This window comes from Myotis nattereri (assembly GCF_964212035.1).
Source record: "Myotis nattereri genome assembly, chromosome: 1".
In the NCBI taxonomy this organism is placed as follows: domain Eukaryota; kingdom Metazoa; phylum Chordata; class Mammalia; order Chiroptera; family Vespertilionidae; genus Myotis; species Myotis nattereri.
This window is the reverse complement of record NC_138075.1, coordinates 75,325,046-75,352,901: the sequence shown is the minus strand read 5'-3', so window position 1 is coordinate 75,352,901 and position 27,856 is coordinate 75,325,046. Positions and strand designations below refer to the sequence as shown.

The following is a 27,856-nucleotide window of genomic DNA, read 5'->3' as shown; positions in this document are numbered from 1 at the left end:
TTTTAGTCACTAATTTTCAATGGAGGAGAATTTGTTTACAAGTTTATGACCTATGCTAATCCTTATATGTTGCGCCAATTCTGAAATACAAAACTTATTTATACTTCCTTTAAAAAACTGTTATATATAAAGAGTTCAGTTTTCTTAAGACAATTTTATTTCTTAAATAAGGCTAACCCACTCTCTAGAGGTGATATTTAAGATGACAATCGGCTTTATTGTTCCCTAACCAAAACTATTGAATTCTCTAGAAAACAAACTTGCTTATATCTTATTAAGATAGATTGTGGCGAAACTTGCTTTACTCTTATTTCTGATTTATGTTTTATGACTATGTATTTCAGCCCCAAACACTTTCCTTAGGGCAGCCTTCATCTCCTTGTTCCTGAGGCTATAAATCAGAGGATTACAGAGGGGTGTTATCACAGAATAAAATAAGGTCACAATTTTCTGTACTTCCACTGGGTGTCTAGATCCAGGACTAACATACGTCACAATAACAGAGCCAAAAAACAGGATCACCACAGCCAGATGAGAAGCACAAGTGGAGAAAGCCTTGTGTTTGCTTGCTGCTGAGGGCATTCGCAGCACAGCCAGGATCACCAGAGCATAGGAGCAAAGGATAAAGAGAAATGTGCCAATCATGAAAATAGCATTGAAAGTAGAGTAAATGAACTGTGTCGTGGTGTCTTCTGAACAGGACAGCATCATCAGTGGCACAGGATCACATATAAAATGGTTGATGGTATTTGGGCCACAATAGGGCAACTGTGAAATGAGAACAACTGGGGTTAGGAAAAGAACAAATCCACCCGACCATCCAAAGATGATGAGGCCCGTGCATAGCTGCTTAGTCATGATGTGTGGGTAATGCAGAGGACGGCAGATAGCAAGGTACCTGTCAAAAGCCATGATGCAAAGGAAGAAGCCCTCATCACACCCTAAAGAAAAGAAGAAGTAGAACTGTGCAAAACAGCTCACAAAGGAGATGGACTTGCTTGCGGAGAGGAAGTTGGCCAGCATGTTAGGGATGGTTGTGGTGACATAACATATTTCCAGGAAAGAGAAATTCCCCAAGAGGATGTACATGGGGGTGTGAAGGCGCCAGTCCCACCTCACAGCACAGGCAATGGCTGTGTTCCCCATCAGGGTCAAGGTATAGGCTACTAAGAAGAGCCCAAAGTAGAGGAGCTGCATTTCTGGGCTCGAGGGAAAGCCCATGAGGATAAAGTGACTCACGGAGTTGGTTTCTCTGCCGGACACATTCATTAGTCTGGAAGACACGGAGATGACAATGGCTATTGCACTTTAATGGAGAGTGCTGGTTCTCCCTGAAAACACCAAATTTCTTTACAATTTTCTAAATAAACAATGAGGTTTCTGTTAAAGCAACAAAACTCTGATCACCACAATCTGTTTCCAAAGTATGATTTCATTTTGGTAAGATGCAAATAAGTAAAAACTTGTCTCGGGGCAATCATTAAACCGGGTGAGGATACTGGATTACACATGAGTACTACTTTGTAGTTTTGAGTATGTCACTTAACTCCTACTTTTCTATTTTCTCATCTGTTTACCATATAGATTATAGTACATTCAAATCTCTGTATGCAAAATTTATCTCTAAAGCATCACACAAAAGTAATTTATTACAATTAGTATTATTGATAATAATAACAAATAAAATACTACTTACACTAAGACATTTCAAAAGGTTCTGTCTCACTGAGTTACAGTGAAAGGGCACAGGGAATACTCCTTTTTGTGCTTGTTAGTGGTATTGTAAAGTAATGACCCAAAGGGCCTCTCTGGGGCCAGCATAGATGGTATATTATATATATGTTTGGAATACAAGACATGGTTTCTCTCTATCCAGCTGTTGGATTCAGCCCCACATCCTGGGGAAGAGCCCTACACTTTGGCACCTAAAATTTGCTGGTTGAACATTTTGAAACAGTCTCTAGTGAATGTGAGAATGAAACATGCTACGTCAGGCAGCTGACTTAGGGAGAGCACTGCTCTGAGGGACTGGACTACCGACTGTGACTAGAGTTGGCCAATGTTCCACAAAATGTTGTGAAGCAGAGGAACGTTTTTTGATTGTGTGCATGAAATTTCCATATTACTTTCACAGCGGCTGTCTATGTGTGGTCTGTCTTCTCTTTTTACACATACCTCCTGCACATATGTATACCCATTCTAGGCATTTTCTTTGGAGACAACCTTGAAACATGAAATGGCTTGCTTCACTCATGCCTGCTCTCCCCTTGCTCCCAGTTTGTTGTTACTCAATCAAAGCTTTTGCACATCTTGTTTCTTCAGAGGCCTACTATCATGTTTGCCATCTAAAGTGGAAGAACAGCTGTGTGTGTATTCTGGTTGCTCTTGGGGCTATATAGATTGTATCGAGTCTGAATGCAATGTGACAGGTCAGTCTATTTGTTTCCCATAGCAATAACATCATATCAGGTGGCAATGTAGGGCAGGCACCAGAATTTCTCAAATTATAGGTCTTTTTGCTTTGTTTTGTGTGTGTGTGTGTGTGTGTGTGTGTGTGCGCGCGCGTGCGCGTGTGTGTTTTGTCCTGGAAGACATAGATCCCTCTTGATTTGTTGTGATTGTGAAGTAAGTTTAAAAAAATATTTAGGATTTTTTATTGTGAATAATTGTATGATTTTTCTCACCTGAGGTGGTTGTACCCTATCTGAAAAAGAACGAATATCATCTTGTCCAGAGATGCAAGCTATGGAGCTAGTGAATCTTGGCCATTTGCTAGGTTTGGAAAATAGAGTGCTTTAACTTAAGAACATTTAAATTATACTTAAGTACATAGAGTGAGTACAAAACATACAGAAGAGAGAAAAAGCATAATATTAATGTAAGAGGCAATTTATATGAATGTTTCAAAACTACCTTGATGGGATGCCCACAAATTATTCTGCTGCTTTTATTGAAGAAAAAGCCCACTTAGCTGCCACACAGGTCTTAGTTGCTATCTTTCACACTCTGATCTGTGTTCTGATACCTTGTTGTACTCTACACTAAGCACTCTTAATTAGTCATTTTCATTGATAATTGGACCCCTAATAGTGGTAAATGAGTGTCAATACTCACCCTGCTTTGGTCTTCGGTTACAGTATTTCTTGGGAGTACAAACTGTAGAAAGTCACAATCCAAAGAAGATCCTATACATGCAAGAAACAGAAAGCATGAAGATAATGGTTTTTGTCATTTAAGGAAGAGCTATTTTACGTAACTCTTATTAAATTAACAATATATTTAAGAGCAATATATGTGTTGGAGAGATATGATATGACTGTATCAGAAATTTTTCATATTTTCTCTATTGAGAAAAAATTGATTGTTATATTGATAATAAATCTACCTCCGGAAATTTATCAGTTATACATTTTTATATAAAATCTCCAGGCCTCTTTGTAAACAATTGTCATTAATATTTAAAAAGGATAAGAGAGCTATATTAATGCATATTTCCCAAGATTCGGAGAAACAAGAGAATAATTAATATTTTACAACTTTTCTGTCTGAATTTGATTTTAACCAGATATTTACACTTTCAGAGCAAGAAGAAAGCACTTCGCAGTAAATTCACTTATGCAGAAAAGTCAGTTCTTGTAATAGAGCGTGCAAAGTTTTAACTCACTCCTTGGATACATACCGAGAAGAGAAGTCAGAAAGGAGGCATAAAATGTTACCTCACAGAGTGAAAAGCATGTGAGGAACTTCTGCACAATTGGATGATCCAGTGTGTAACCTTCCATGAGCTGCAAAGAGTAAATTAAAATTTTTTTTTTTCTTCGCAGATTGAAAACTCATATTTATGGTAAAGATGAAAGCACAGATGCAGGTTTCATCTAAATTTATTTCCTTGTCATGGCTTTTGAGATTTGGGAGCATCTCCCTGGTATTTTTAAAGTATTTGTTCAACAGATGAGATAGTTTTGAATTTTATTTAATTATAATGAAATCCCAAGTCCTGCTAGCCCTGAGGAATAGTGTGCTTCCCAAACTAGATTCTTATCATCTCTTGTGCTTCTAGTAACCAGGCATTGCAAAAGGTCCCTAGGGAATAATGAAATAGTAATAGTTTGTTGTAATAGTTACAACAAAAAGATGTACCATTAAATTCCCCATTTCTATTTGAAAGAAGAAAAAACAGTTCTTTATTAACTAGTATTCTCAAATTTGTTACTTAGAGACATTCCAGTTGCAATTTTATGATAGAAAAATGACATTTTAAGTGCCAAGACTTGTATAGGCTATTTAATAATGTTTATAGAGTCCTCAACAGATACTAGGGATATAGTAGGGTAAACAAAATAGAAGAAAAAAATCCTGCTTACCTAGAAAAATTCAATGGGGGGCGGGGCGGGAGAGAAGAGCAACAGAAAATAAATAAAATGAGTAAATGAATAAGTGTATTGTATATATTTTTTTTCATTTTTGAAAAATGAAGTGTAAGAATGAGATAGATTGGAAATGGGCAGGACTTGGACTTTTAAAAAATATTAAAAAAATATTTTTATTGATTTCAGAGAGGAAGGTAGAGAGAAATAGAAATATCAATGATGAGAATCATTGATTGGCTGTCTCCTGAATGCCCCCTACTGGGGATTGAGCCAGCAACCCAGATATATGCCCTTAACCAGAATCAAACCCGGGACCCTTCAGTCCACAGGCCGACATTCTATCCAGTGAGCCAAACCATCTATAGCAGGACTTAGACTTTTAAATGTGGTTTTAAGGAAAGCCTAACAGATATATTAACATTTGAGCAGAGGCTTGAAAAAGTGAGGGAACAAAACAAAAGGACATGGAGAGGGATTTTCAGCAGAAGGAACAGCTGATTCTAGGAACAAGAGGAAGGAATGTGTTTTTCATGTCAGGGAAAGAACAGGGGGGCCAGTGTGCTAGAGAAGTGTAAACTGGGGAAAATGTCCCCTGTGTGGTACCCAGTCTATTATCTCCATTTCTTCTTTTTATAACATTTGAACTCCATTATACTTTTTTTATTTAAAAAGATTTTTTTCTAGATTTATCAAGATATAACTGACATATAACAATGTGTGAGTTTAAGATGTACAGTGTATTTGATACACATAAATACTGCAAAAATAATTACCACCGTAGCATTAGCTAACACCTTCATCAGCTTCCAGAATTATCATTTTTATTTTGTGGTGAGATAGTAAAGATGTTTCCTTTTAGCAACTTTAAGTATATAATACAGTGTTGTTGACAATAATCACCATGTTAGTCCCTCAAACTTACTCATTTTACAACTGAAAGTTTGTATTTTTGACAAACATTCCCCCATTTCCCATATCCCACACCGCTGGCAACCACAAATCTGCTCTCTGTTTCTATTCAACTTTTTAAGATTCTACAAATAAGTGATATCACACAATATTTTTTTTTCTCTGTCTGACTTATTTCAGTTAGCATAATGCCTTTAAGGTCCATCTATGTTGTCACAAATGGTAGGATTTCCTTCTTATGGCTGAATAATATTCTGTTATATATATCTTCTTTACCCATTTATAATAATACTCGAATCCCGGTGCACAAAAATTTGTGCACTAGGGGGGGAGAGGGGGTCCCTCAGCCCGGCCTGTGCCCTCTCACAGTCTGGGACCCCTCGGGAGATAACAACCTGCTGGCTTAGGCCGGCTCCAGGGTGGCAGAGAGCAGGCCCCATCCCTAGGTGCAGCCTCTGGTCGGGCTCAGAGCAGGGCCGATTGGGGAGTTGGGGCGCCGCCCCCTGTCATGCACGGAGCAGGGCGGATCTGGAGTTTGCGATGCCACCCCTAGGCACGCTCAGGGTAGGGCCGATTGGGGGGTTGGGGCACTGCCCCCTGTCACACCCAAGGCAGGGTCGATAGGGAAATTGCAGTGCCACCCTCTGTCATGCACAGAGCAGGGCCCATCAGGGGGGTTGGGGCTCCGTACCATGTCACACACAGAGCAGGGTTGATCAGGGGGTTGGGGAGCTCCCCCTGTCACGCACAGAGCAGGGCCAATCAGGGGGTTGAGGAGCTCCCTCCTGCCACGCACAGAGTAGGGCCAATAGGGGAGTTGGGGCACCGCCTCCTGTCACACACAGAGCAGGGCGGATCAGGGGGTTGGGGCGCTGCACCCTGTCACACACAGAGCAGAGCCGATCAGGGGGTTAGGGCGCTGCACCCTGTCACACACAGAGCCACAGGGTGATCAGGGGGTTTGGGCGCTGCCCCCTGTCACGCTGATCCCGGTGCCGGGGGTCATATTACCCTTTTACTATATAGAATAGAGGCCTGGTGCATGGGTGGGGGCTGGCTGGTTTGCCCTGAAGGGTGTCCTGGATCAGGGTGGGAGTCCCCACTGGGGTGCCTAGCCAGTCTGGCTGAGGGGCGGAGGGCCGTTTTCAGGCTGAGGGGTGACTGAAGCTCCCAACCGCTCCTTTTTTTCTTTTTTTATTCTGAGCCAGCTTTAGCTCTGAGGCCTCGGCTGCTGAAAACAGGTTTCTGGCCTTTGTTTACCGTCTGTATTTGATACAATGTTGCGGTCCAGCTGGCTGAAGCCCGGCTGAGTAAAGCAGGTTTCTGGGGTTTTTTTTAGCTTCTATATTTGCAACATAGTTGCTTAGAGTTGAAGCTGAGAGGCCGTCAAGTCAGGCGGGGAACGTTGGAGTCCTCCGTCACTGAAGCAAGCAAGCCTCCCTGTTCGCATCAGCTGCCTGGCTGCCAGCCGCCATCTTGGCTGGCAGTTAATTTGCATATCTCCCTGACTAGCCAATGGGAAGGGTAGCAGTCGTACGCCTATTACCATCTTTCTCTTTTATTAGATAGGATATTTTTATTATTTCCTTCTTTATACTCACCTTGGGCTTTGTTTGCTGTTCTCTTTCTAGCTCCTTTAAGAGGTGCAAGGTAAGATTATTTATTTGAGATTTTTCTTGGTTCTTGAGGTAAACCTGTAATGCTATGAATTTTCCTCTTAGGGCTGTTTTTGCTGTGTATATAGAGTTTGGATCATTGTGTTTTTCTTTTCTTTTAAAAAAATGTATTGTTGTCAGTATTACAGCTATTTCCCTTTACCCCCTTTTTGCCCACCTCCACCCAACCCCTCTTCATCCACACTATTGTCTGTGTCCATGTTATCCATATATGATCTTTAGTTAATCTCTTGCGATGCCTTCCACTTCCCTTCCCATTGAGATCTGTTGTTCTGTTCCATGCAACCATGCCTTTGGACCTATTTTGTTTATCAGTTTATTTTGTTCATTAGATTCCACATATAAGTGAGATCATATGATATTTGTCTTTCTCTAACTGACTTATTTTGCTTAGTACAATAGTCATTTTCATTTGTCTCAAGGTATCTTTTGTTTTTTCCTTGATCTCATTGTTAACCTGTTTATTTATTTATTTAATACTAGAGGCCCAGTGCACAAAAATTTGTGCACTTGGGGTGGTCCCTCAACCCGACCTGTGCCCTCTCACAGTCTGGGACCCCTTGGGGGGGTGTCCACCTGCTGGCAGTCAGACATCCCTCTGGCAGCCCGGGAGCCCTCGGGGGATGTCCACTTGCCAGCAGGGAGCAAGCCTAAGCTGCAGTCGGACATCCTTAGTGCTGCTGAAGAGGCGGGAGAGGCTCTTGCCACCACCGCTGTGCTGGCAGCCATCAGCCTGGCTTGTGGCTGAGCTGAGCTCCCCCTGTGGTAGAGCACTGACCACCAGGAGGCATCTCCTGCATTGAGCGTCTGCCCCGTGGTGGTCAGTATGTGTCATAGTGACCAGTCATTCCCAGTCATTCTGCTGTTAGGGTCAATTTGCATATTACCCTTTTATTATATAGGACTAGAGGTGCGGTGCACAAAAATTTGCGCACTTGGGGGGCATCCCTCAGCCCAGCCTGCCCCCTCTAACAGTCTGGGAGCCCTCACAGATGTCCTCTGTGAGGAGCGGGCCTAAGCCGAAGTCTGGCCTCCCTCTGTGGAAGGCAACTGGCCGATCAGGTATATAGATGCTTTCTGAAGGCAGCACAGACTCCTTCCTTATTTCTTTCCTCTGTGGTTGGAGAATAGGGGACTAAAAGGTGGACACAGAACTTTGGCCGGGCCTGGGGCTCTTGTAGGCAGCAGAAAGAAGGAGAGGGCTGGGGAAAGTCTAGATACAGTTTTCTTCAATTGTCCTCCCTTCCTCCGGGCCCCTCACTCTGTTTTTTCCTTGTTGTGGTGGACTCTTGGGCCTCAGACTGACAGGAGCCCAGCGATGGTGGAGTTCAGCCCCCTCACTTCTCAGCTGAACATACAACCACCTCACATTCCAAGTGTAGCTGTTTTCAAGTGGCTAAAGTGCTGGCAATTCATGCCTCCTGGCCTTTCCCCTCTGGGGTTTCCTCCTTGGGTCAGTTGCAAACTTCACTGAGACACCGAAGCAACTCTGCCCTGGTACTTCTGCACCGGCCCCTGCACTCTTCCCTGACGTCTCTGGGTCTACAGTCTGAGCTCAGGGAGATCACCCAGAGCCCATTCCCCTGGACAGGTGGGGCAGGGGGGCTAGCTTGAAGAGCTGGAGAAAGATGGCAGAGTAAGAGTTGGTATGAACCAGCGCCTGCTTAGTCAGACTTCCTAAGCTCCCAGGCTAGGCCCCTTCCCCACACCAGGAGGATCCCAGCTGAGGTCCCCTCCCTGCACCCATCGCTCTCCTCCCTGTTCTACCACTGGGGGAAGGGAGCAGCTCACCTGCTCTGGACCCTGCCAACCTGGCAGGGTGAGGCACAGGCCAGGCAGTGCAGCCTAGGGTGCTGGTGGCTGCGAGCCTTCTCCCCCTCCCTGAAGCATGGGGCGGGGTTGCAGCAGCTCACAGCCACCCCTGGGCACCATGCATGGAGACACTGCTCTCCACTGAGCCACCATCCGCCCGGGACCTGTGGAGGTTGGGGTGGCCTCAATGGGCTCCCACAGGCCCCACTGAAGCCAGACTTGGCTTGGCCGATGATTCCCCCCCCCCCCCCCCCGAGGGCTGTGCATGCCCCACGGGCCTCATAGCCCTCATGAATGGCCGTGGTCTGGCTGTCCTATCCCAGGAAGTGGCCATCCTGATCACCATGGTTCACTTCCCGGTGCAGTTGGGCCTGCCCAGCAAGCATGTAGGCAGGAGCTGGGCCTCTGAGGGGAAAGAGGAGGCATGCGTGGGCCAGGGTAGAAGTGGGGAACTTGGCAGTGTAAACACAGCCCACCCACCCCCATGTCGTGCCGGCCCCTTGTGCTGCATTCCCGAACCCCTCGGTGCCCCTGCCTGGGGTGGGGGTAAGGGACCTGGAGCTGTGGCCTGAAGGCAGCCCTCACTGGCTTGGAATCACTGTGGTCAATCAGGGAGGGATGTGGGATGCCAAATTCTGCCTCTCTTTCTAAATCTCTCTCTCTCTCTCTCTCTCTCTCTCTCTCTCTCTCTCTCTCTCTCTCTGTGGGCCCTGTGTCTCTGGTGGGCAGGCAAGGGCTTGGGCAAGGCAATCTGCACCGCTTGCCTTCGCCCCAGCCCCCGCCTGCCCCCGGGTCGCATTGGGAGTGGCCCCCGTGTCTCCGGTGGGCGGGCGAGGGCTCTGGCAAGGCGATCAGCAATCGCTTTGCCTGAGCCCCCGCCCCCAGGTCACACACGGGAGCCTGGATGGCAGCTTGCGCTGTCCTACCTTGCCTGCAGTATGCAAATTAGCTGCCATCTTTGTTGGCGGTTAACCGCCATCTTAGTTGGCAGTTAATTTGCATGTCGCCCTGATTAGCCAATGGGAAGCATAGCAAAGGTACGGTCAATTACCATGTTTGTCTATTATTAGATTAGATAGAGGCCTAGTGCACGGGTGGGGCCGGCTGGTTTGCCCTGAAGGGTGTTCCGGATCAGGGTGGGGGTCTTGCTGGGGTGCCTGACCAGCCTGGGTGAAGGGCTGAGGGCCATTTTCAGGCTAGCTACACCCCCTTCAGGGTGGGGGTCCCCACAGGGGTGCCTGGCCAGTCTGGGTGAGGGGCTGATGGCTATTTGCAGGCTGGTCACACCCCCTTCAGGGTGGGTGTCCCCACTGGGGTGCCTGGACATCCTGGGTGAGGGGCTGATGGCTGTTTGCAGGCTGGTCACACCCCCTTCAGGGTTGGGGGCCCTACTGGAGTGCCTGGCCAGCCTGGGTGAGGGGCTGAGGGCCGTTTTCAGGCTGGCCACACCCGTGGGCTGGAAGCAGGTATCTGGGATTTATTTATATTCTATAATTGAAACTTTGTAGCCTTGAGCGGAGCCCTGTGCCAGCTAGGGCAGGCAGGAAGCTTGGCTTCCTCTATTGCCTGGGGGCAACTCAAGCCTCCTGCTTGCTCCAGCTCTGTGGCCGCCGACATCTTTGTGACGGAGTGAGGGAGTGATGGAGTGAGGGAGTGATGGTTAATTTGCATATCACTCTTTTATTAGATAGCATTTTTTTATTGATTTCAGAAAGAGGAAGGAAGAGAGAGATAGAAACATCAATGATGAGAGAGATTCATTGATCAGTTGCCTCCTGCATGCCTCTTACTGGAAATTGAGGCTTCAGTCTAGGCATGTGCCCTGACTGGGAATTGAATTGTGAACTCCTGGTTTTTGGATTGATGCTCAACCACTGAACCACATCAGCTGGGCAAAACCTATTTATTTTTTAGTAACATGTTATTTAACCTCTATGTGTTTGTAAGTTTTTCAGCTGTTTTTTTTATTGTAACTGATTTCTAGTTTCTTACTATTGTGGTTGGAGAAGATGCTTGATATGATTTCAGTCTTCTTACATTTATTGATACTTGTTTTGTTGTCCAACATATGGTCTATACCCTGGAAAATATGCCATTTGTAATTGAAAAATGTATATTCTGCTGCTTTTGGTTGAAATGCTCTAAAAATTAATTAAATCCATTTGGTCTAGTATGTCATTTAAAGACACTGTTTTCTTCTTGATTTTCTGTCTGGAAGATGCCAATGGGGTAGATCTGCTACTATGACTGTATTCCTGTTGATCCCTTCTTTTATGTCCATCAAGATTTGCTTTATAGCGCAGTCAGTGGTTGAGTGTCAACCGTGAACCAAGAGGTCACAAGTTCATTGGTTGTTCTCTTCCCACCCACCTTCCTGCTGAGGTTCAACAGTCTGTTTATGCTTCTTCCTGTATTTTCTTAATTACAAAATAAGTTTGGAAACGATTATGTAAGTTTTCATTTTGGAAAAATAAAAATTAAGCATCATTATAGTGTTAGCATTAACTCATTTTCCAACTCATCAAATATATTTTAAAACATGATTTTTAATATTTGTATGTTATTCTATAATTTGGACATATGATAATTCACTTAACTACTCTCCAATTACTGAACATTTGGATAGGTATAATTCTGATATTATTACTTTCTTTTCATTAAATTTATAAATTTATTTGGGAAGAAATGACAGATTTACAGCATTTACTTATTACATTCAGAAACATGGTAGATCTCTCCATTTATTCATATTTTTGTTTTACTGTTTCAAGATATTCGCAGTTTTCTTCTCATACATCACTCCTCTTTGGTGAATTTATTTAGAGGTGTATTACATTTTCAATCTATAATAATAAAAACATAATATGCTAATTAGACCAGACATCCTTCTGGAGGAAGCCTGGGCTGCAAGGGAAGCCCGGGTCCCGGGTGCTGGAGGGAAGCCGGTGCCAGCAGTTGGGGGAAGGAAGGCCTACTCTTGCACAAATTTCATGCATCAGGCCTCTAGTGCTATTATAAATGGCCTTTTACTTCCATTATATTTTCTTCCTGATTATTATCTTTTATATACTTACTTTGCATCTGGCCATCATTTTAAATTTTCTTATTGATTTTAATAGCTTTTTGAAATTATTTTTATGAGAATTCACATCCAATATTTACTGGTCTTTGATTAAAAAAAAAAAGTACTAGGATGAGAGAAAATTCTGAGTTTCAATTCAAGAAATAATTGATGTGCTGTGTTTAATCCCTAGCTTCTTCTCCCTCTTTCTTTTAGGAGAGTTGGAGGGTTAAATACTTACCTTCTCCCTTCATTCAATACCTCTAAGAAAGAATGTGGGAAGGCTGCCTATGGCTCACTTCTTCTCTCCTCTACCAAGGGATATTGGATAAGACTCTGCAAGTTGCTCCTGGCATCAGGGAATCTGTTCAGTAGGAGTTGCGACTGTCCCCTGACCTGTGCCCTGGGAGCAGAAATGTGCACTCTGATGTGTGTGCAGGTCCTTCCTGAGGAAGGGGTGCATAAGGGCATTTCTGAACAAGACTTGCAGCTGAGGGGCTGCTTTGCTATTTTTTAAAATATATTTTTATTGTTTTCAGAAAGGAAGGGAGAGGGAGAGATAGAAACATCAATAATAAGAGAGAATCATTGATTGGCTGCCTCCTGAACACCCCCTACTGGGGATCAAGCCTGCAACCCGGGCATGTGTCCTTAACAGGAATTGAACCTAGGACTCTTCAGTCCATAGGCTGACACTCTATCCACTGAGCCAAACCAGCTAGGGCTGCTTTGTTATTTCTGTGATTTACATAAAGAGTTCATAGACTAGCTTTGGCCCTGCACCCAAGTTTTAAAATAAGTCATGCTATCATCTCACATAGAGCCTGACTTTCATCTTTGTATAGCTAAAATTAAGATAGACTGGTGAATTTGGCCTTTTTGTGCTCCTGAGAACTGGGCACAATTTCACTAGTAAATGAATCTGTGTTCTCTCAGAGTAGGACTTATTAACTAAGATGCAATATGATGATTCCAGGCCACTTTGAAAATTAACTGGCAAGTAATATACCTCATTTCAGACATTGGCAATACTACCTTATTTCTATTCTCAGACTCACACACACTATCCTCTCTGCATGGTTAATGTTCATTCTAATAAAAATAGGGAGAAAGCACTTTAAAAATTATGAAGCCCTTAATATGTGAATATTTTTTTATAATCTTGTTTCCAGGTCTCACCTCTATTTTGTTTCAGTACATTTATTCTTTTGCACTGAGTGGCGGTACTAAGATAAAGAAGGAATACATCAAGTTATAAGAACCTAAAAAAGTAACCAGTTGGAGAAAACTATTTTCATAAGATCCTGCTCAAGAGCTAGTTTTCCTGAGAAGAAATTTTTTGAAAAGTCCATTTGAGGAAGAATTTCAAAGGGTCTGTAGATAAAAAAAATTATTCTGAATAAGAAAAGGTAAGATATTCTAGCTACTCTTGTGGGTGGGGAGAAGAGGATGGGGAAGACAGGAAAAGGCAGCATCAGGTATACTATGAGAGATTGATGGGGTGTTCATCATGGTGGCCCTTCCTCTGACTTTCCCTAACCCCAACCTGCAGTCAGGCTAATAAACTCACACAGAGCTGGAATGAGTTTGGGTTTTAGATAAAATGTTGGAGGATATGAGTCTCACATCCAGATTGATGTGATTGAACAAGACAGCAGGTAGATTCAGGAGTGGGAGGAGAAGCACATACTAACATGTTTGTATGGTGCCTGTGTGTGCGTGTACGTGTGGTGTGTGTGTGTGTGTGTGTGTGTGTGTGTGTGTGTGTGTATAAGTAAATAGTGATGAGGACTCCGGGCATTTAATCACTATGAAACTGGGGGATGGAGACAAATTTACTGAAATCTGCAAAAGATAGTGATGGACCAGTTGACCTTTGGCTTGTATATGTTTTTTTTCTTCAAAAATGCCTGAGAATATCTGGCATTTTTCTGTTTCCATATGACATATACAAGAATATTAATACAGTGAAGCCTAGAACAAATAAATGATTTATGACAGGTCTGGTAAGATCTTATTTATTACTTGCTTCATTAAAACCCATCTCTAAATACTAGTATATTCCAGGAAATATAGGCAACATATTTGTTTCTCAAATTTACTCAAGACTATTAACCTCCTATAATTTTATATCACCACATGTACTGCACATATATCGATTCTAGTTCTTGAGAGGCTGTCTTTGACCAAATCTCACAATCCTCAGCAGCTTTCTCAGGGCCTTCTTTATTTCCTTATTCCGGAGGCTATAGATCAAGGGATTGAAAAATGGAGTTAACACAGAGTAAAATAAAGTCACAATTTTCTGAATCCCTGCTGGATTGCCTGCTGTTGGGCTCACGTACATCACCATGATGGAGCCATAGAACAGGGACACCACGGCCAGGTGGGAGCCACAGGTGGAGAAGGCCTTCTGCCGGCCTTCTGCTGAGGGAACCTTCAGCACAGCTATGATCACGAGGGCGTAAGAGCCGGTAATGAAGAGGAAGGTGGAGAAAATCAGGACCGAGTTAAAGACGGCACAGGTGATCTCAGTGGCAGGAGCTGGCACACAGGACAACTTCATAAGGGGTCCTGGGTCACATAAAAAATGATCAATAATATTGGGGCCACAAAAAGGAAGCTGGGAGATGAGATAAACTGGGAGGAGAAAACAGGAGAAGCCACACACCCAGCAGCAGGCTGCCATTCTGATGCAACGTGGAACTGTCATGACAGTGGGGTAGTGCAGGGGCCTGCAGATAGCAAGGTACCTGTCAAAGGCCATGGCAGACAAGAAGAAGGTCTCAGTGGTGCCCATGGAAAAGAAGAAGTAGAACTGTAGGAAGCAGCCAGAGAAGGAGATGGTGCTGGTCTCAGAGAGAAAGTTAGCTAGCATATTGGGGACAGTAGAAGTGACATACCAGATCTCCAGGAATGAAAAATTGGCCAGCAGCATGTACATGGGTGTGTGGAGATGGTGGTCCCACCACACTGAACAGATAATGCAAAGGTTTCCAATGAGCGTTAGGACATAGATCACAGAGAAGAATGAGAAGAGGAGGACCTGGATCTCCCAAGTACAAGGGAATCCAAGAAGAATGAACACACTCACAGGGTCAGAGTCATTATTCCTTCCCAGGTCTTTCATTTTTTTTCTCTCCTAAAATTGCAATAACAAAACATTGCCATGTTACAAATTACTCTACAGAAATTTTCTCATTAAGATGTTCTCTGCATTTCTTTACAATTCAGTCAGCACCATAGCTTTAGTTTGCTTAAAGATTTTTCAGCATTCTTTGCTCTAATGTGATACCAGTAGTGGGAGAAAATAAAAAACTTGGGGGTGGGTGGGTGCTTATTACAGCCTTACCATTGTGATCACCATGCCCATAATGGTCCATTAAACACCCGCCTTTGTTTGGTATCCTCAATACTACATAAAATAAGGTAGATGCTCTCTTGCCATTCAGAGGCTTTTAAACTAATTCAGAAACATCAGTCTGGGCCCACCATAGGGAGGTTCAAACAATTGTACAGTTTAAGCTCTGTGTTAATAGAAGAAAACATTGCAAGAATGAATAGCCATAAAGAAGAGTTTGTTTACAATTGTAATTTTTAATGCTATCACATGTATAGTTTCTTATAGGGTTTCTTTCTATGTAGTATTAAGAATGTTGGAAAAGAGATAAGGAAATCACTTTTAATCAATGATTGTTTACAGTAAGGTCAATTCCAACATTTGTGTGCCCTCTTATTTGGAAAGATTCCATGAAATAAATTCCACAATTTGCATTTGCATTGTTAATTTCTCTCAGTGTTTAGTGACATATACACAATTCTATAAAATACTCTTTACTTTTACATTGGTCCTCTTTGCAATTAAAATCTTGTTGCTGAAGAGGAGTAAGCTCCATGCACTGTCCCCTTAAATAAACATTTTACATGAAATTGGTGTGAATGAATGAGGTCCAGACTACAAACCAACATGGTTCTTTTTTAACTGAAATTCACCTTAACTACAGTACACAGGCTTCAGTCCTCAGTTTAAATTTATCAGATACTCGTAAAATACCTCGTGACAATATCTACATTTTGCCACATAGAGCAAACAAAATAAAACTACAGTGTTACATCGTTAAAAGCACTCTGGGATTTGAATTTCATTACTGTCCATGGACTATTCATTCTAATTTCTCATATATATATATATATATATATATATATATATATACACACACACACATATACACATATACATATGTACATATATGTATATACTAGTATATGCACATACTATATAATATATATATACTCTATATATATTTTACACACACACATACACACACACACACACATTATCTGAGGCTCCTATGTTAGAGTTCCTCCTGTTTTACCTGACCTATAAATGTGTTTTGTAGGACCTAATCCCTGATATTTTCCTTCTCCTACTATGCTCTCCCTGTATGTGATCTGTCATCTAGCCCTTGACATAAAAACCATCCATGTGGGATGAAGCCGAATTTTGTCTCCCTACCTATGAAGTCTCTTCTGCAACCTGAATTTATCCACCAAATTTCTTTCTTTTTTTTCCCCCCCCACCAAATTTCTTACTCAACATCTCTGTTTGGAATATAACATAACTAAAACACAATATGCCCATTTCTAAACTTTTGATTCTTCCAACCTCAAACTGATTGATTCTTACTGCTTTGCCACATCATTAAATGGCACCTCCATTTGCTCAGGCCACAAACTTTGGCTACGTCTTTACCACCGCTCCCAGTACCCTACACCAGCACCATAAACAAATCCACTAGGCTTCATGTTCAAAACATTCAGAATCTGAATAGTTTTTAGCAATCCCATCAGCTTTCACCATGAAATCCTCAAACTACTGCCAACACCTCTGAAGTTACCTATTTCCATACTTACATATTTAGAGACTATTACCTGCATAGTACCCAGATGGATAATTTAAAAAATCTGATGTCAATTACTTGTTTTCAATCTTTTAAACATACTTAGGATAAGTCCCAAATTCCTTACCCAGCCTGTACAGACAATGAGTCCTTCCTCCATGCCCTCCTTTCTTGCCACGTTTCTTCTTCAGCCGCTGATACTTGACTGTGCTAAGTGTGGCCCATACCAATGCCTGCAGTGTCTCTCTCTTCCTCACTAATATTCACATGCCTTACTTGGCCTTATTCAGGTTTCTGGTAAAAATCAGGACTCAGAGAGGCCCTCCCTAGTTTAGCCCATCTTTGCTACCCTGTTTTCCAATCCTGCTTTAGTTTTCTTCAAAGCACATAACTCTGCATGGCATTGTATTATATACTTAGTATGCATTTTTGGTCTCAATCACCTGGAAATAAGAGGAGAGGAACATTTTTTGCTCATTGAATTATTCCCAGAATCTAGGACAGTGTCTGGTATATTACAGGTATTTATTAAATATTTGGTTTCTTAATCAATGAACATGCCCTATATGCTTGTTCTCAGGGGAAAAAAAGAAAAAAAAAGAATACAAAGATTGAAATCTCCAGTTTGCTAACAAAAACAAGCAAGCAACTCCCTCTCCTCAAACAGAAATAAGAAAAAAAGAAAAGCAAGGTAACAAGGACTTTGCTAGGGGCTACAGCTCAGTCTAAGTAAACAGGAGGATATCCATGACCGGAGCCTACTTCAGGCAATGCCATCCAAGCTACCTCTCTCTCTGAATCACTTCATCTTTCTTTGTGTCCCCTTTATCCACTCTACTTTGTGCTCCATGCTTTCTTACTGTTGCTACTTTATAATCATGCTCTAATGGTGTGTATGTGTGTTATGTATACACACTGCTTTTTGCTGTCTTCTGTCTGTATCTAAACTGGTTGTCCATATCTTTAAGTATTTTTATTAAATGCTTTTATAATCTTTTCCTCTTATTTTAAATAGGTAAGTGAACTGTTTTAGATTGCTCCCTCTTAAAGAACATGTGGGTATAGTCTGTAACTGACATTTATTTCCCATGTAGCTAGCCAATGTGCTTTAATAGAAAAATGTTCTCTTATTGCCTAGTATTTTCTCCTGCCCCATATTCAGAGTTAAGAAATCTGGTATATGTGACTTGAATAAGTAATAAGTTATAGAATAAAGCTGCCATTCCACAAATTTTCCTGGCTTATGTGGTTTTTGGTTCAGTTAATATTTGAAGTCAAGTAAAATATTGTTATTTTTATTAAATATATTTACTTAGATATTTATAAATAAAACACATATAACAACATTTATTGAGACCAGAACTGACTCTGGAGACTATGTTATAAAGTTGAGAATCTAATCAGCTTCTAATATAGAAAAGCTAATTTACATTTTTTTCAATCTTAGACTAACTTTATTTTTTAAAATTATTTTTCAATTATAGTTGACATACAATATCATATTAGTTTCAGGTGTACAACATAATGATTACAGATGTATATGCCTTGTCAAGTAATCACACCAATAAACCTAGTACCCATCTGACACCATACATAGTTATTACGATAGCATTGGTTATATTCCCTATGCTGTACTTTACATACCATGACTATTTTCTGGATACCTTTCACCTTTTTAACCCTAATGTACATTTTATGTGGAGAAAATACAACACTTTTAGAGGAAGATGAAAAAGACATTATATGTAATCCAAGCTGTGCCTTACCTGAAGCTGTTGTGTGAGAATTACAGAATCCGGTGGAGGACAGACATCCAAATTTGGGGCTCTCTCTCCCGGAATGTGTAGCCAGCTTCAGTTTTCTTGTTCTCTCATTTCAACAGGAGAAAGTGTGCCGCAAAACCAACACAGTGCTGCTGGCTTGCAAAAGGGGGTGAGCGTTGGGAAGTAATATCAAGAATAGCAATTACTTGACGCTTACAGAATGAACATATAATTTAAACAGTGTGAAAAGATAATTACATGCAACTGTAAAGGGCACTGTGGCCTTTCCTGAGTTAGGAAGGACCAATTACACCTCTGCCTCTAAAAGGAAGTATGTAGCCAACACATTGTGAGCCATGGCTGCCCTGTCCTGCGCAGCCCATCTTGGAGGGGTGGTGACCCAGAGCACTCTGTGTGAGCATGTAAGCCTTCTGCTGAGCTCCAGGCCACGCACACATTTTAATAAATGTGCCAAGGTTTGTTTCTGACCCTCCCGGGTTACCCAACTTTCCCCAGTGGCCTCAACTAGAGATAACAATGAGAACATTTTGGCCAAATCTCAGAAAGTATTCCTTTAACCAAGGTCTAAATTGGTCCAACCTCCAAGGGAATCAGGAAAGAGGAGGAGGCTTGAGTCTAAGCTGAAGAATAAGTTGGCCTTAAACCTTAGAGCAGAATATGAACTATACAAATGTAAACACATGAATAAAAAAAGAATCTGAACTATAAGCAGAAGTGTCGATATATATTTATAGTAAGGCAGCTGTGTTTTCCCACAGAAGAGATGAAACTGGATTTAGAAGTGAAGATGTAAAAGCAAAGGGTTCTACAAAGCCCAAGAATAGAAAGGCAAAAGTTAGTTATTGCAAATCCTTATATAATAAAAGGCCAATATGCAAATCAACTGAATGACGGAACGACCGGTCACTATGACACACACACTGACCACCAGGGGGCAGATGCTCAATGCAGGAACTGCCCCCTGGTGGTCAGTGTGCTCCACAGGGGGAGCACAGCTTAGCCAGAAGCCGGGCTCATGGCTGGTGAGCGTAAGCAACAGTGGTGGTGGGAGCCTCTCCCGCCTCCACAGGCGGCAGTGCTAGGGATGTCCAACTGCTGGCTTAGGCCTGCTCCCTGCATCAGCCAGACATCCCCTGAGGGCTCCAGGGCTGCGAGAGGGCACAGGCCAGGCTGAGGGACCCCCGAGTGCACATTTTCATGCACCAGGCCTCTAATAATTTATAAAACACTTCAAAGACTCACTTCATCTATTCTATTCTTTCCATAATTCTATACATATTCCAGCCCCAGGTCTGCTGTGGTAATCTTGGGATTTTTGCATTCGTTCCATGAGGACTTGACTGTCAACTGCTACCTCACTTGTTTTGTGAATTTTCCCTTTTAATCTCATTTCAGCCAGAGAAAAGCAAATCAAACATTTTAATCAACATTTTGCCACAATGTGACTTCAGAATGTATAAATGGAGGGAATGATCTCATCCTGTTTGATTCTACAGAGATCAGACACACAGCCTTTACAAGTTCTGGGTTAAACAGTACCTGGGCAAACTGCAGTGCACTTGGACTTAGAGGGGCTGAGAAGTACGGAAAATGAGTAACAGTGGAAGGAACTGGGATATTTAAATTGCAGAAATAAAGAAAGGGTAATTATTTAAGAGTGATACAATTTGTGCCATTTGATCCCCAAAGTTCAGAATTAAAGTAATAGTTAAAAGTTATAGGGGAACACATTGTAACTCAATATGGAGGATAACTTTCTTACAGAGAAACCTACCTGATGATGGCACAGGCTGCTTCAGAAGACTGCTTTATATCAGGACTTTGTTAGATACACACTGGGAAAATGGTAGAAAGGATTTAAGCATGAGAAGCAAATTTCTTTCAATACCGAAATTCCATTATATGAATCTAAGATGTGTCAAGAAAAAAAAGAAAACTGTCCAGATAACGCCAGTGAAATAAAAAACCATAAGGGGAAACAGTAAGGTTAATGAGAACTTGAGGTTTTCATCAACTTTGACAATAATGAACCATATTTTCTAAGGTTCATTAGCTGACAGCAGACAAAGGGCGGGGGGGGGGGGGGCGGGGGGAAGGAATTCTGGATTGCGATTGGTCAGCAAAATCCCAGAATTATGCCATGGGACTACAAATACTCTGACTCTATTAACTGAAGAAATTGGTATTATTTTCCTGAAAAAAAAAAAAAAGTGTGGAACTCTCACTCACTGAGCCAAAAACTGGGGTTGGAAGGGGCACTGTTCCCCAACTGAACCAGGAGAATAGATATGACCACGAGGTGGCAGAAGCACACACAAATTTGTTTGGTGTCTGACAGATTTGCGTGTAGGGGAAGCTGTTTGCCTGTTCTAACTTTGTAGGAAGGTAAGTTGTCATTGGTTAGAAATAACTGAAAGACAGAGTGGAGAACGTAGACATGGATTGTGACTCAGAGGAACTGGGGCCAAAGCCAAACTTTGTGACATGCAGCTGCACCAAGGTCATAAATCACTTCACCTTTATGTACTCAGATTCCTCACAGGTAATACAGGATCAAAACTGTTGTTCTCCCCATGTAAGACTGTTATTGTGAGAGCCCCATGAGTTAGGAAAGCCCTTTGAAATTTTGCGTCTTTGATGAATTGCAAATATGGCTTCAATTTAGCTTCAACACAAATATGTGCCTCATTGATTCTTGCCCCATCCCCCTAGAATAAAGTACATATTTTTTTTTAACCAAACAAGTAAATACATTACTCTCATGGGATAGAATGAATTTATTATGTAAAATACAGACGTGGCTCTACAAGAAAAATTTTATGTATTCTTTTTTAGGGGATGCCTTGTGCTCAGAGGACTAACAGGTATCACAACTGTTTTTTTGAATGAACATCTCGTATCCAAGGGCTAACATGTTATCCCATTGGGATTTGGTTTCTCCGTGTATCCTTTTTAGTGTGGCAAGTCAGCTTGAGCTGAGCATTGCCTATAGAGCACTGCTTTCTGAGCCTGCCCTCCCAAGGTGTGCGGGGCCCAGGTCCCTGCTGGGAGTCCTCTGGCTTGGCTGAAACGCCCTTCCAGAGTCCCTAATCCTCTCTCTCTCGCCCAGCTTTCCTTAGCCTTTTCCGGAGCTGTTCACAGAAGGCATCCCACTCAACCCTCCCTTGGGACAAATCAAAGTAGTCTTCCTTCTGCAGCCACCGGCCCAGGCGGTGGTAGCTGTGTAGCTGCCGCCGATCAATAGGTTCCAGAAACAGGAGCAGAAGGCAAGCAGTCCCAGGCTTGGCCACCAAGTTGTGGGTGGCAATCCTCAACTCCAGACTGCACCAGGGACTTCCCAGGGCCTGGTGGCTGAGCACACAGAGGGTGGCTCTGCTGCTCTCCATGCTGGCGGCCGTAGCATCCATCCTGTCCTGCCCAACCCCAAAGTCCCTCTCAGGCAGGCATAGCCTCAAGCCCGCGCCATCTGGAAGAGGCTGCTCTAGGGCAGGAACCAGTTCTTCCAGCACCCAGGCTTGGTCCTGCTCACAGTAGGATATGAAGACATCATAGTGGAATTGATTTCTGGGGTGCTGCCCACCCAATTTCCACCACCAGGCATGAAATAGGGTCCGCAGGCTGTGAAGCCAGGGCCATTTAGGACAGCTAAGCAGTGCAAGGAAGGTCAGCAGGAGCACCAGAGTGGCACTGGTTAGAAAGGCCTGAAACTCAGAATCATGTGAGCAGTGACCAGAAAGGAAGGCGAGCAGTGGCGTCCTGGAGTAATCAGAGGCATTGGCCTTGCAGATGGATTTCTCCATCCCATACACAAAGGTGTTTGGGGCCCGTGTTGCCCAAGGCCCCACCCAAGAGCTTTCACACTGGCAGGTGAAGGTGACATCTGAGAAATAAACATATTGCGGCATCTGGGGGATTAGTTCCTGGAGGCTGCTGTCCAACCCCAGGGCCCATTCGGAGTTGAGCAGCAACAGCCGAAGGCGGCCCAAGCCCCTGAAGCTGGAGACGGAGAGGTTCCCGAGGTTCAGGTTGCTCAGTGCCAGTACCTGTAATTGAGGCAGCTCTTTCAGTAGCATCTCCAGCTGCACTGATCTTGCATTATAGAGGAAATCCAAGTCCCCCAGCTCCAGCACTCGCAGCCTGGGCATCCCAAATAGATGCAGATCTTCTGCACCATTGTGATCAGACCAGAAGTGCAAGTGCTCCAGGAGAGGGAGCCCTAGGAAGACTCTCTGCTGAGAGAAAATGAAGGTGCTGCAGCCTCGCAGAGTGAGGTGACGCAGGGACGGGAAACGGAGTGTGGCGTTGTTCGGATGCAACAACATAAAGGTAGTTTGTAAGGTTAAGTTCTCCAAGAACAAGAAGGGTTCTCCCTTGGGGACCCTAAACACTATGGAACTCTCTGCCCATAATTCCAAGCTGAGCAGTGCTGGAGGCCAGGGAGGGTAGATCTCCATCATATCAAGGGAACCCAGCTGCAGATGGCTAAGCTTCAGGGGACCCTGGAGCTGTCTGCCTGAGATATGCTCCAAACGGGTGCCCAGGAGGTTCAGTGAAGTAAGGGCAGGAAGAGAGGAGAGCCAGTCTGGAGTTAGCATCTTAATTTGGTTCCAACTCAGGTCTAAGGTCTTCAGCCACCTCAGTCCTTCCAGGCTCTCCCTGGATAAGTTGGAGATGTTGTTACCACTCAGCCAGAGCTCCTGGAGTTGAGGAAGAGAGGAGAAGGCCCTGCAGGGCAGCACGCAGAGCTCATTGTGGGACAGATCTAGCACTCTCAGATTTGAGCTGACCAGCCCTCCCGGGAGCACCAAGGTTGGGCCCAGCTTATTCACTGACAGATTGAGCCTCTGAAGCTGGGGCAGGGCACTCAGGAAACTGGGGGGAAGTAACTGAAGGCCATTGGCATGAAGGCTGAGGAGTTCCAGGGATTGGCAGCTTAGGAGATCTCCATCTTCTAGGTTCCGGACTTGGTTCCTCCCGAGGTCAAGTGCACGAAGTGCAAAGTAACCTGTCACATTCCCAGGCAGTTTTTTTGCACCAGTTCCCACAAGGTAGAGGGAGTCCAAGTGGAGCAGTCCTGAGCCTAAAAGATCTAACACATTTAGTGGGGTGCCATCCAACTTCAGGGAATGGAGCTGGAGGCCACGCAGAGCCTGGCTACCCACTCTGCTCAGTTGCAGGTTGGCAGACAGATCCAGCAACTCCAGGAAGGGAGTCCGTGGGCTGGGGCTGGGTGTGTGAGAGGAGCTAGAGACAAGGTTTGGGAAGAGCCCTTGCAATTCCTGCAGGTCTGTCAGACAGCTGCGCCTCAGGGTTAGACGACTAAGGCTGATGGGCAACTGGACATCCTGGCTATGATTCAGGCAGTAGCCATGGAAGGAAAGGGTGTTGAGGAATCCGAGGGGCTCCAGTGCATCTGGAGGGAGAAACAGGCTCAGGCAACAGGGAGCATGATGCTCAAAGGAAAGGTGCTGCAGCTGGTCCAATCCTTGAAACGTCCCAGATGTAATCCTGATGGCGCCCAGCTGCAGTCTCAGAAGCTGTAGTGTGGGGAAGTGTCCAAAGGCATCGGCAGGCAGGATGGTAACTGTGCCCTGGAGACATAATGCCTCTGTATCCTGGGGCACTGCCCTCAGGGCCTGAGCCAGGTTTTTAATATTGGAGCATGCTGCAAAAAGGTGCAGTCCTGGGGCCAAGGTACAGAATGGGATGTAGTAGGAGATGTTAGGTAATAGGGAGCTGTCTCCTATGGTGCAATTGGGAGCAGTCCATGCCCAGCTCATCAAGCCGAGGCTCATCAAGGCCAGCAGGAAGGAGAGGAGAGGGAAGGAGAACCGAGGTCTTTCCATCATTGGTCCGACTTCTAGGGAAAGAGGGGACAGAAGACGAGCGTCAAATCCTACAAAAGCCAACAACCCCAGGTCTGGGCCTTCTGATACTCACAAAACACAGTATGTGAAGGACAGTTCTGTGATTACAATATAAAGGAGACATTTGGCCAAGCAGAGGACTCAAGCTATGAGCACTTAGCTATGCCCCCCTACAGACAGAAAGCCAGTGGAGACTCAAACAGAGGCAGACCAGCAAGAGGAGCCTGCAACAGGATTGGGGGGATGAGAGGACAAGGGGGGGATAAGGACACATTTGTAATATCTTAATCAATAAAGAGAAAATAAATTTAAAAAAAGAAGAGCCTGCAACGTGTGAGAGATCTCAGCAGAGAAATTGATGTCACTTCCCAATTCCCCTGCTGGGGATGATCAGCTCAGGTTTCTAACTTCTTTGGAGGGGAGCTGTGAGTTATGAAGGGGCTACTTTCAAGACTGGGCAGCAACTTTACTTATTACGAAGTAGATTGGAGGAGAAACAAAAGGTAATGATACAAACATAATAAGATCTGAACATACACTCTTTTTTTTTTTAACATACACTCTTATTTGATCCTTAGCCAAGTGATATACATGGGCCCAATATTATCCTGATTTTACTCACGAAAGTCAAAGAAGTTAAGTGACTTGCCCAAGGTCACAGGAGTAAAAATGGTAGAGCTGTGGCTACAGTCCAGGTATTCCGCCTCCAAGTCTGATGGCCTTTGCCCTCAAAAGTAAGTCCTCAGGCAGGACTAAAGAAACATTCCCAATGAATTCTACTGTGGAGTTTATGTTGGGTTTATAAAGAGAGAGTAAAAGTTAGTTCAGATGAAATATAAAGAAAGTAGAAAAAGTGGGTGGGAGAATGATGTAGAAAACGCAGTAAAAGGGAAAAACAAAGCCGTGATACTTTTGTGTTCAGAACATAGTGCAGAGGGAGGAGGTCCCACTGACCCTTCCCCACTGCTGGCTATTCCTTTCCAATGGTGAGGCCTCCAATTCCCTAGCATGAAATGGGCAGTAATCACATGTCTCCGATCTAGGTCACTGAAAAGACAGGAAGAGGCAGGAGAGCAGACTGGTCCTCTGGGGGAATTAGAGGATAGTTAACCATAGTGAAGGGCACTGTCCTCCTGACAGGGTTTGGGATTATTCAGAATTCATGCCTTTGGACAAAGGAGGATTTGGACACTTCCCCTTGAGTTTGCCATGAAGATAACCTGCCTGGGTGATAGCATAAAGCTGCCTTTCCTCAAGTCCTATTCCTTCAGCTAAGAGCATCATAGCTGTATGTGCCTCGGACTTCAGTGAAAAGCTCAGAGGAAGTCTGAGGAGAAGGGCTTGGGAATTGATCTGGGTAACTCAGCCTTGGAAAACTACCAGTCTCAATGTCACTCAGTACATTCACATGCTGCACTCTTCTATTTCAATGGCTATTCTGGAATGTTTGAAAGGCTGTTTCTTGAGCCCACACTGCAGTCCCTGACTTGTCTAATAGCATGCCCCATTACTCTTGAGCTAGCCCCTCTAATCTAGTATTTAGGGAGATTTTAGGATCTGGAATAGATCTCAGCCCAAAGAGACACAATGGCCTTGGGGCAGATATCCTAGGAATACAGGACAATTCTGGGTTGTGGAGTGGACCTTTGTCCGTAGGAAATCAGCTTTGATGGTATTACTGGAGGCAGCACTTAAATGCTCCACAATGACATTTCCTCATTTGGACAGTTCGATTGTGACAAACTTTAACCCAAAGGTTCCCCTTAAGTTCTGGAACCCCTGCCTAGCTTCAGGCCTCCAGCCTCCCCTGAAAAAGGCCAGGAACACTGTAGGGGGAGGGTCTCCACTTTTGCTTTCTTGCTTGCTAATTTCACTACTTGCTCACCCACCTTGTCCACAAAACTTACCACTGAGCAGAGGAAATGGAAGGCAGCCGAGACAAGTTGAAACTTCTCGGGATTTTTTTCTCATCTCCTGCAGGAAAGGCGTAAAAGCCCTTTCTTCTGTGGTTCTTTCCTCTCCAGTGGCTGTGCCCTCTCTCACACATGGGACCAGCAAGGGCAAAGAGGGAAGTGCTTTGTTAAGCTCTTAACTTCTCCCCAAAACTTCACTGTTTTATCTCTCTCTTCCCTCTCAACAACTTTTTCTATTTTATTATTTCCTCTTTTTCAGTCTGATTTGGGGATTTCGGTTCTCACTATTGTATCATATCCTCCTAACACCCGAAAGAACAAATTTCTTCTCCTTTTTTCAGGATTATTTTCTTCCCTTCTCACAAGAGTGACCCACTATTCCACCATTTTTACCTCTTTCCTCTCTGTCCTCCTAATATTCTTAAAATTAAGCTCCTTTGTAGCAAGACGATTGAAGAGGTACCTATAATCTCACTGGAGGGAACTGGACCTTCACACCTAGGTTAGGAGTGCAGAGGAGAAGAAATAAGAAAGAAAAACCATTTCTATCTAAATGGTTTGATCTTCTTTTCCAGACGATATAAGCCATTGAAATATTTCTGGGAGGAAGTCATGAAATCGGAGCCAGGACTGGGTTTGGTAATTTAGTATTCCCAAAAAAAGAAGTGTCCCCCACATTGTAATTCATATCATGCTTGACTTGACTGAAACTCTTTTTGGATATATGGTTTTCTGGCTTTGTTTTTGGAGTAACGATTGCATAAGCTTAATTATGGCAATATTAAAATATTTCTCCCATCATTTATCCCAAGCATTCATTTTTAAGAAAGTATCACATGAGTTGCTTTTGTTTGTTCAGGATTGGAGAAACAAGTTTATATTTATTTTTTCACACACATTCATCAATTTTGACTAAAATCTGAGGCTCTATAGAGCCTCATTTTATTGTTTTTATTAATATGTTTATCTTTCAAAACTTTTCTATTCACTAAATCTGTCTTTCTTCTTGTGTATTTGGATATAAACAAAATATAACATTGAGAAAAGGGGCTATTTCTAAAATTTCATCATTATATTTATTTACTTATTTTACAGCTAATACATGTGTATCAGAGTATGTTAGCTGCATACTTACTATCCACTTTTCTTATTTCCTGACTACTACAGCCTCAATTCTATTCTGGTGGCAATGTGTCCAGCTTGAAAAATGAAATTGTTACAGCCTTCCTTGTAGGTAGGGGTCATGTGACACTTCAGTTCAATCAAAAGCTTTTGCTGTTAGAAGCTTTAGCTGCCATCTTCAGATAATAAGGTGGTTTTGAGAATGAAAATATGTACTAAAAATGGTTGTTAAAAGGCTAGGAGAACCTGAGTCCCTGATGGCATCTTGGAACTGCTTACCTCTGGACTGCTTATCTCTACAAGTTTATGTGGGAGAAAAAAAAAAACTAAAAATTTTGCATTAGCTGCTGTTACCTGGGTTTCTATTATAAGGAACTAAGTCTAAGTCTAATGTCTAATGTCAATTCTGAGTCCATGGATAGATCTTGAGTTTCCTTTTTG

General features: G+C 43.3%; 2 protein-coding genes and 1 pseudogene across 3 annotated transcripts; all 3 read right to left on the bottom strand.

Moving 5' to 3' along the window:
* Positions 1 to 318: 318 nt before the first annotated feature.
* Positions 319 to 1,272, bottom strand: LOC308521273 (olfactory receptor 11G2-like; the record flags this gene model as incomplete). Its single annotated transcript, XM_081094222.1, has 1 exon — positions 319 to 1,272. The coding sequence occupies exon 1, from the start codon at positions 1,267 to 1,269 to the stop codon at positions 319 to 321; it is 951 nt and encodes a 316-aa protein (XP_080950348.1). The 5' UTR covers positions 1,270 to 1,272.
* Positions 1,273 to 13,989: 12,717 nt separating this feature from the next.
* On the bottom strand, positions 13,990 to 14,999 carry LOC308531273 (olfactory receptor 11H6-like; annotated as a pseudogene). Its single transcript has one exon. The product of its transcript is annotated as an olfactory receptor 11H6-like (transcript).
* Positions 15,000 to 21,599: 6,600 nt separating this feature from the next.
* Positions 21,600 to 24,359, bottom strand: LOC308531229 (toll-like receptor 11; the record flags this gene model as incomplete). The annotated part of the gene is made up of 1 exon (XM_081108145.1): positions 21,600 to 24,359. The coding sequence occupies one exon, from the start codon at positions 24,357 to 24,359 to the stop codon at positions 21,600 to 21,602; it is 2,760 nt and encodes a 919-aa protein (XP_080964271.1).
* Between the last annotated feature and the right edge of the window lie 3,497 nt (positions 24,360 to 27,856).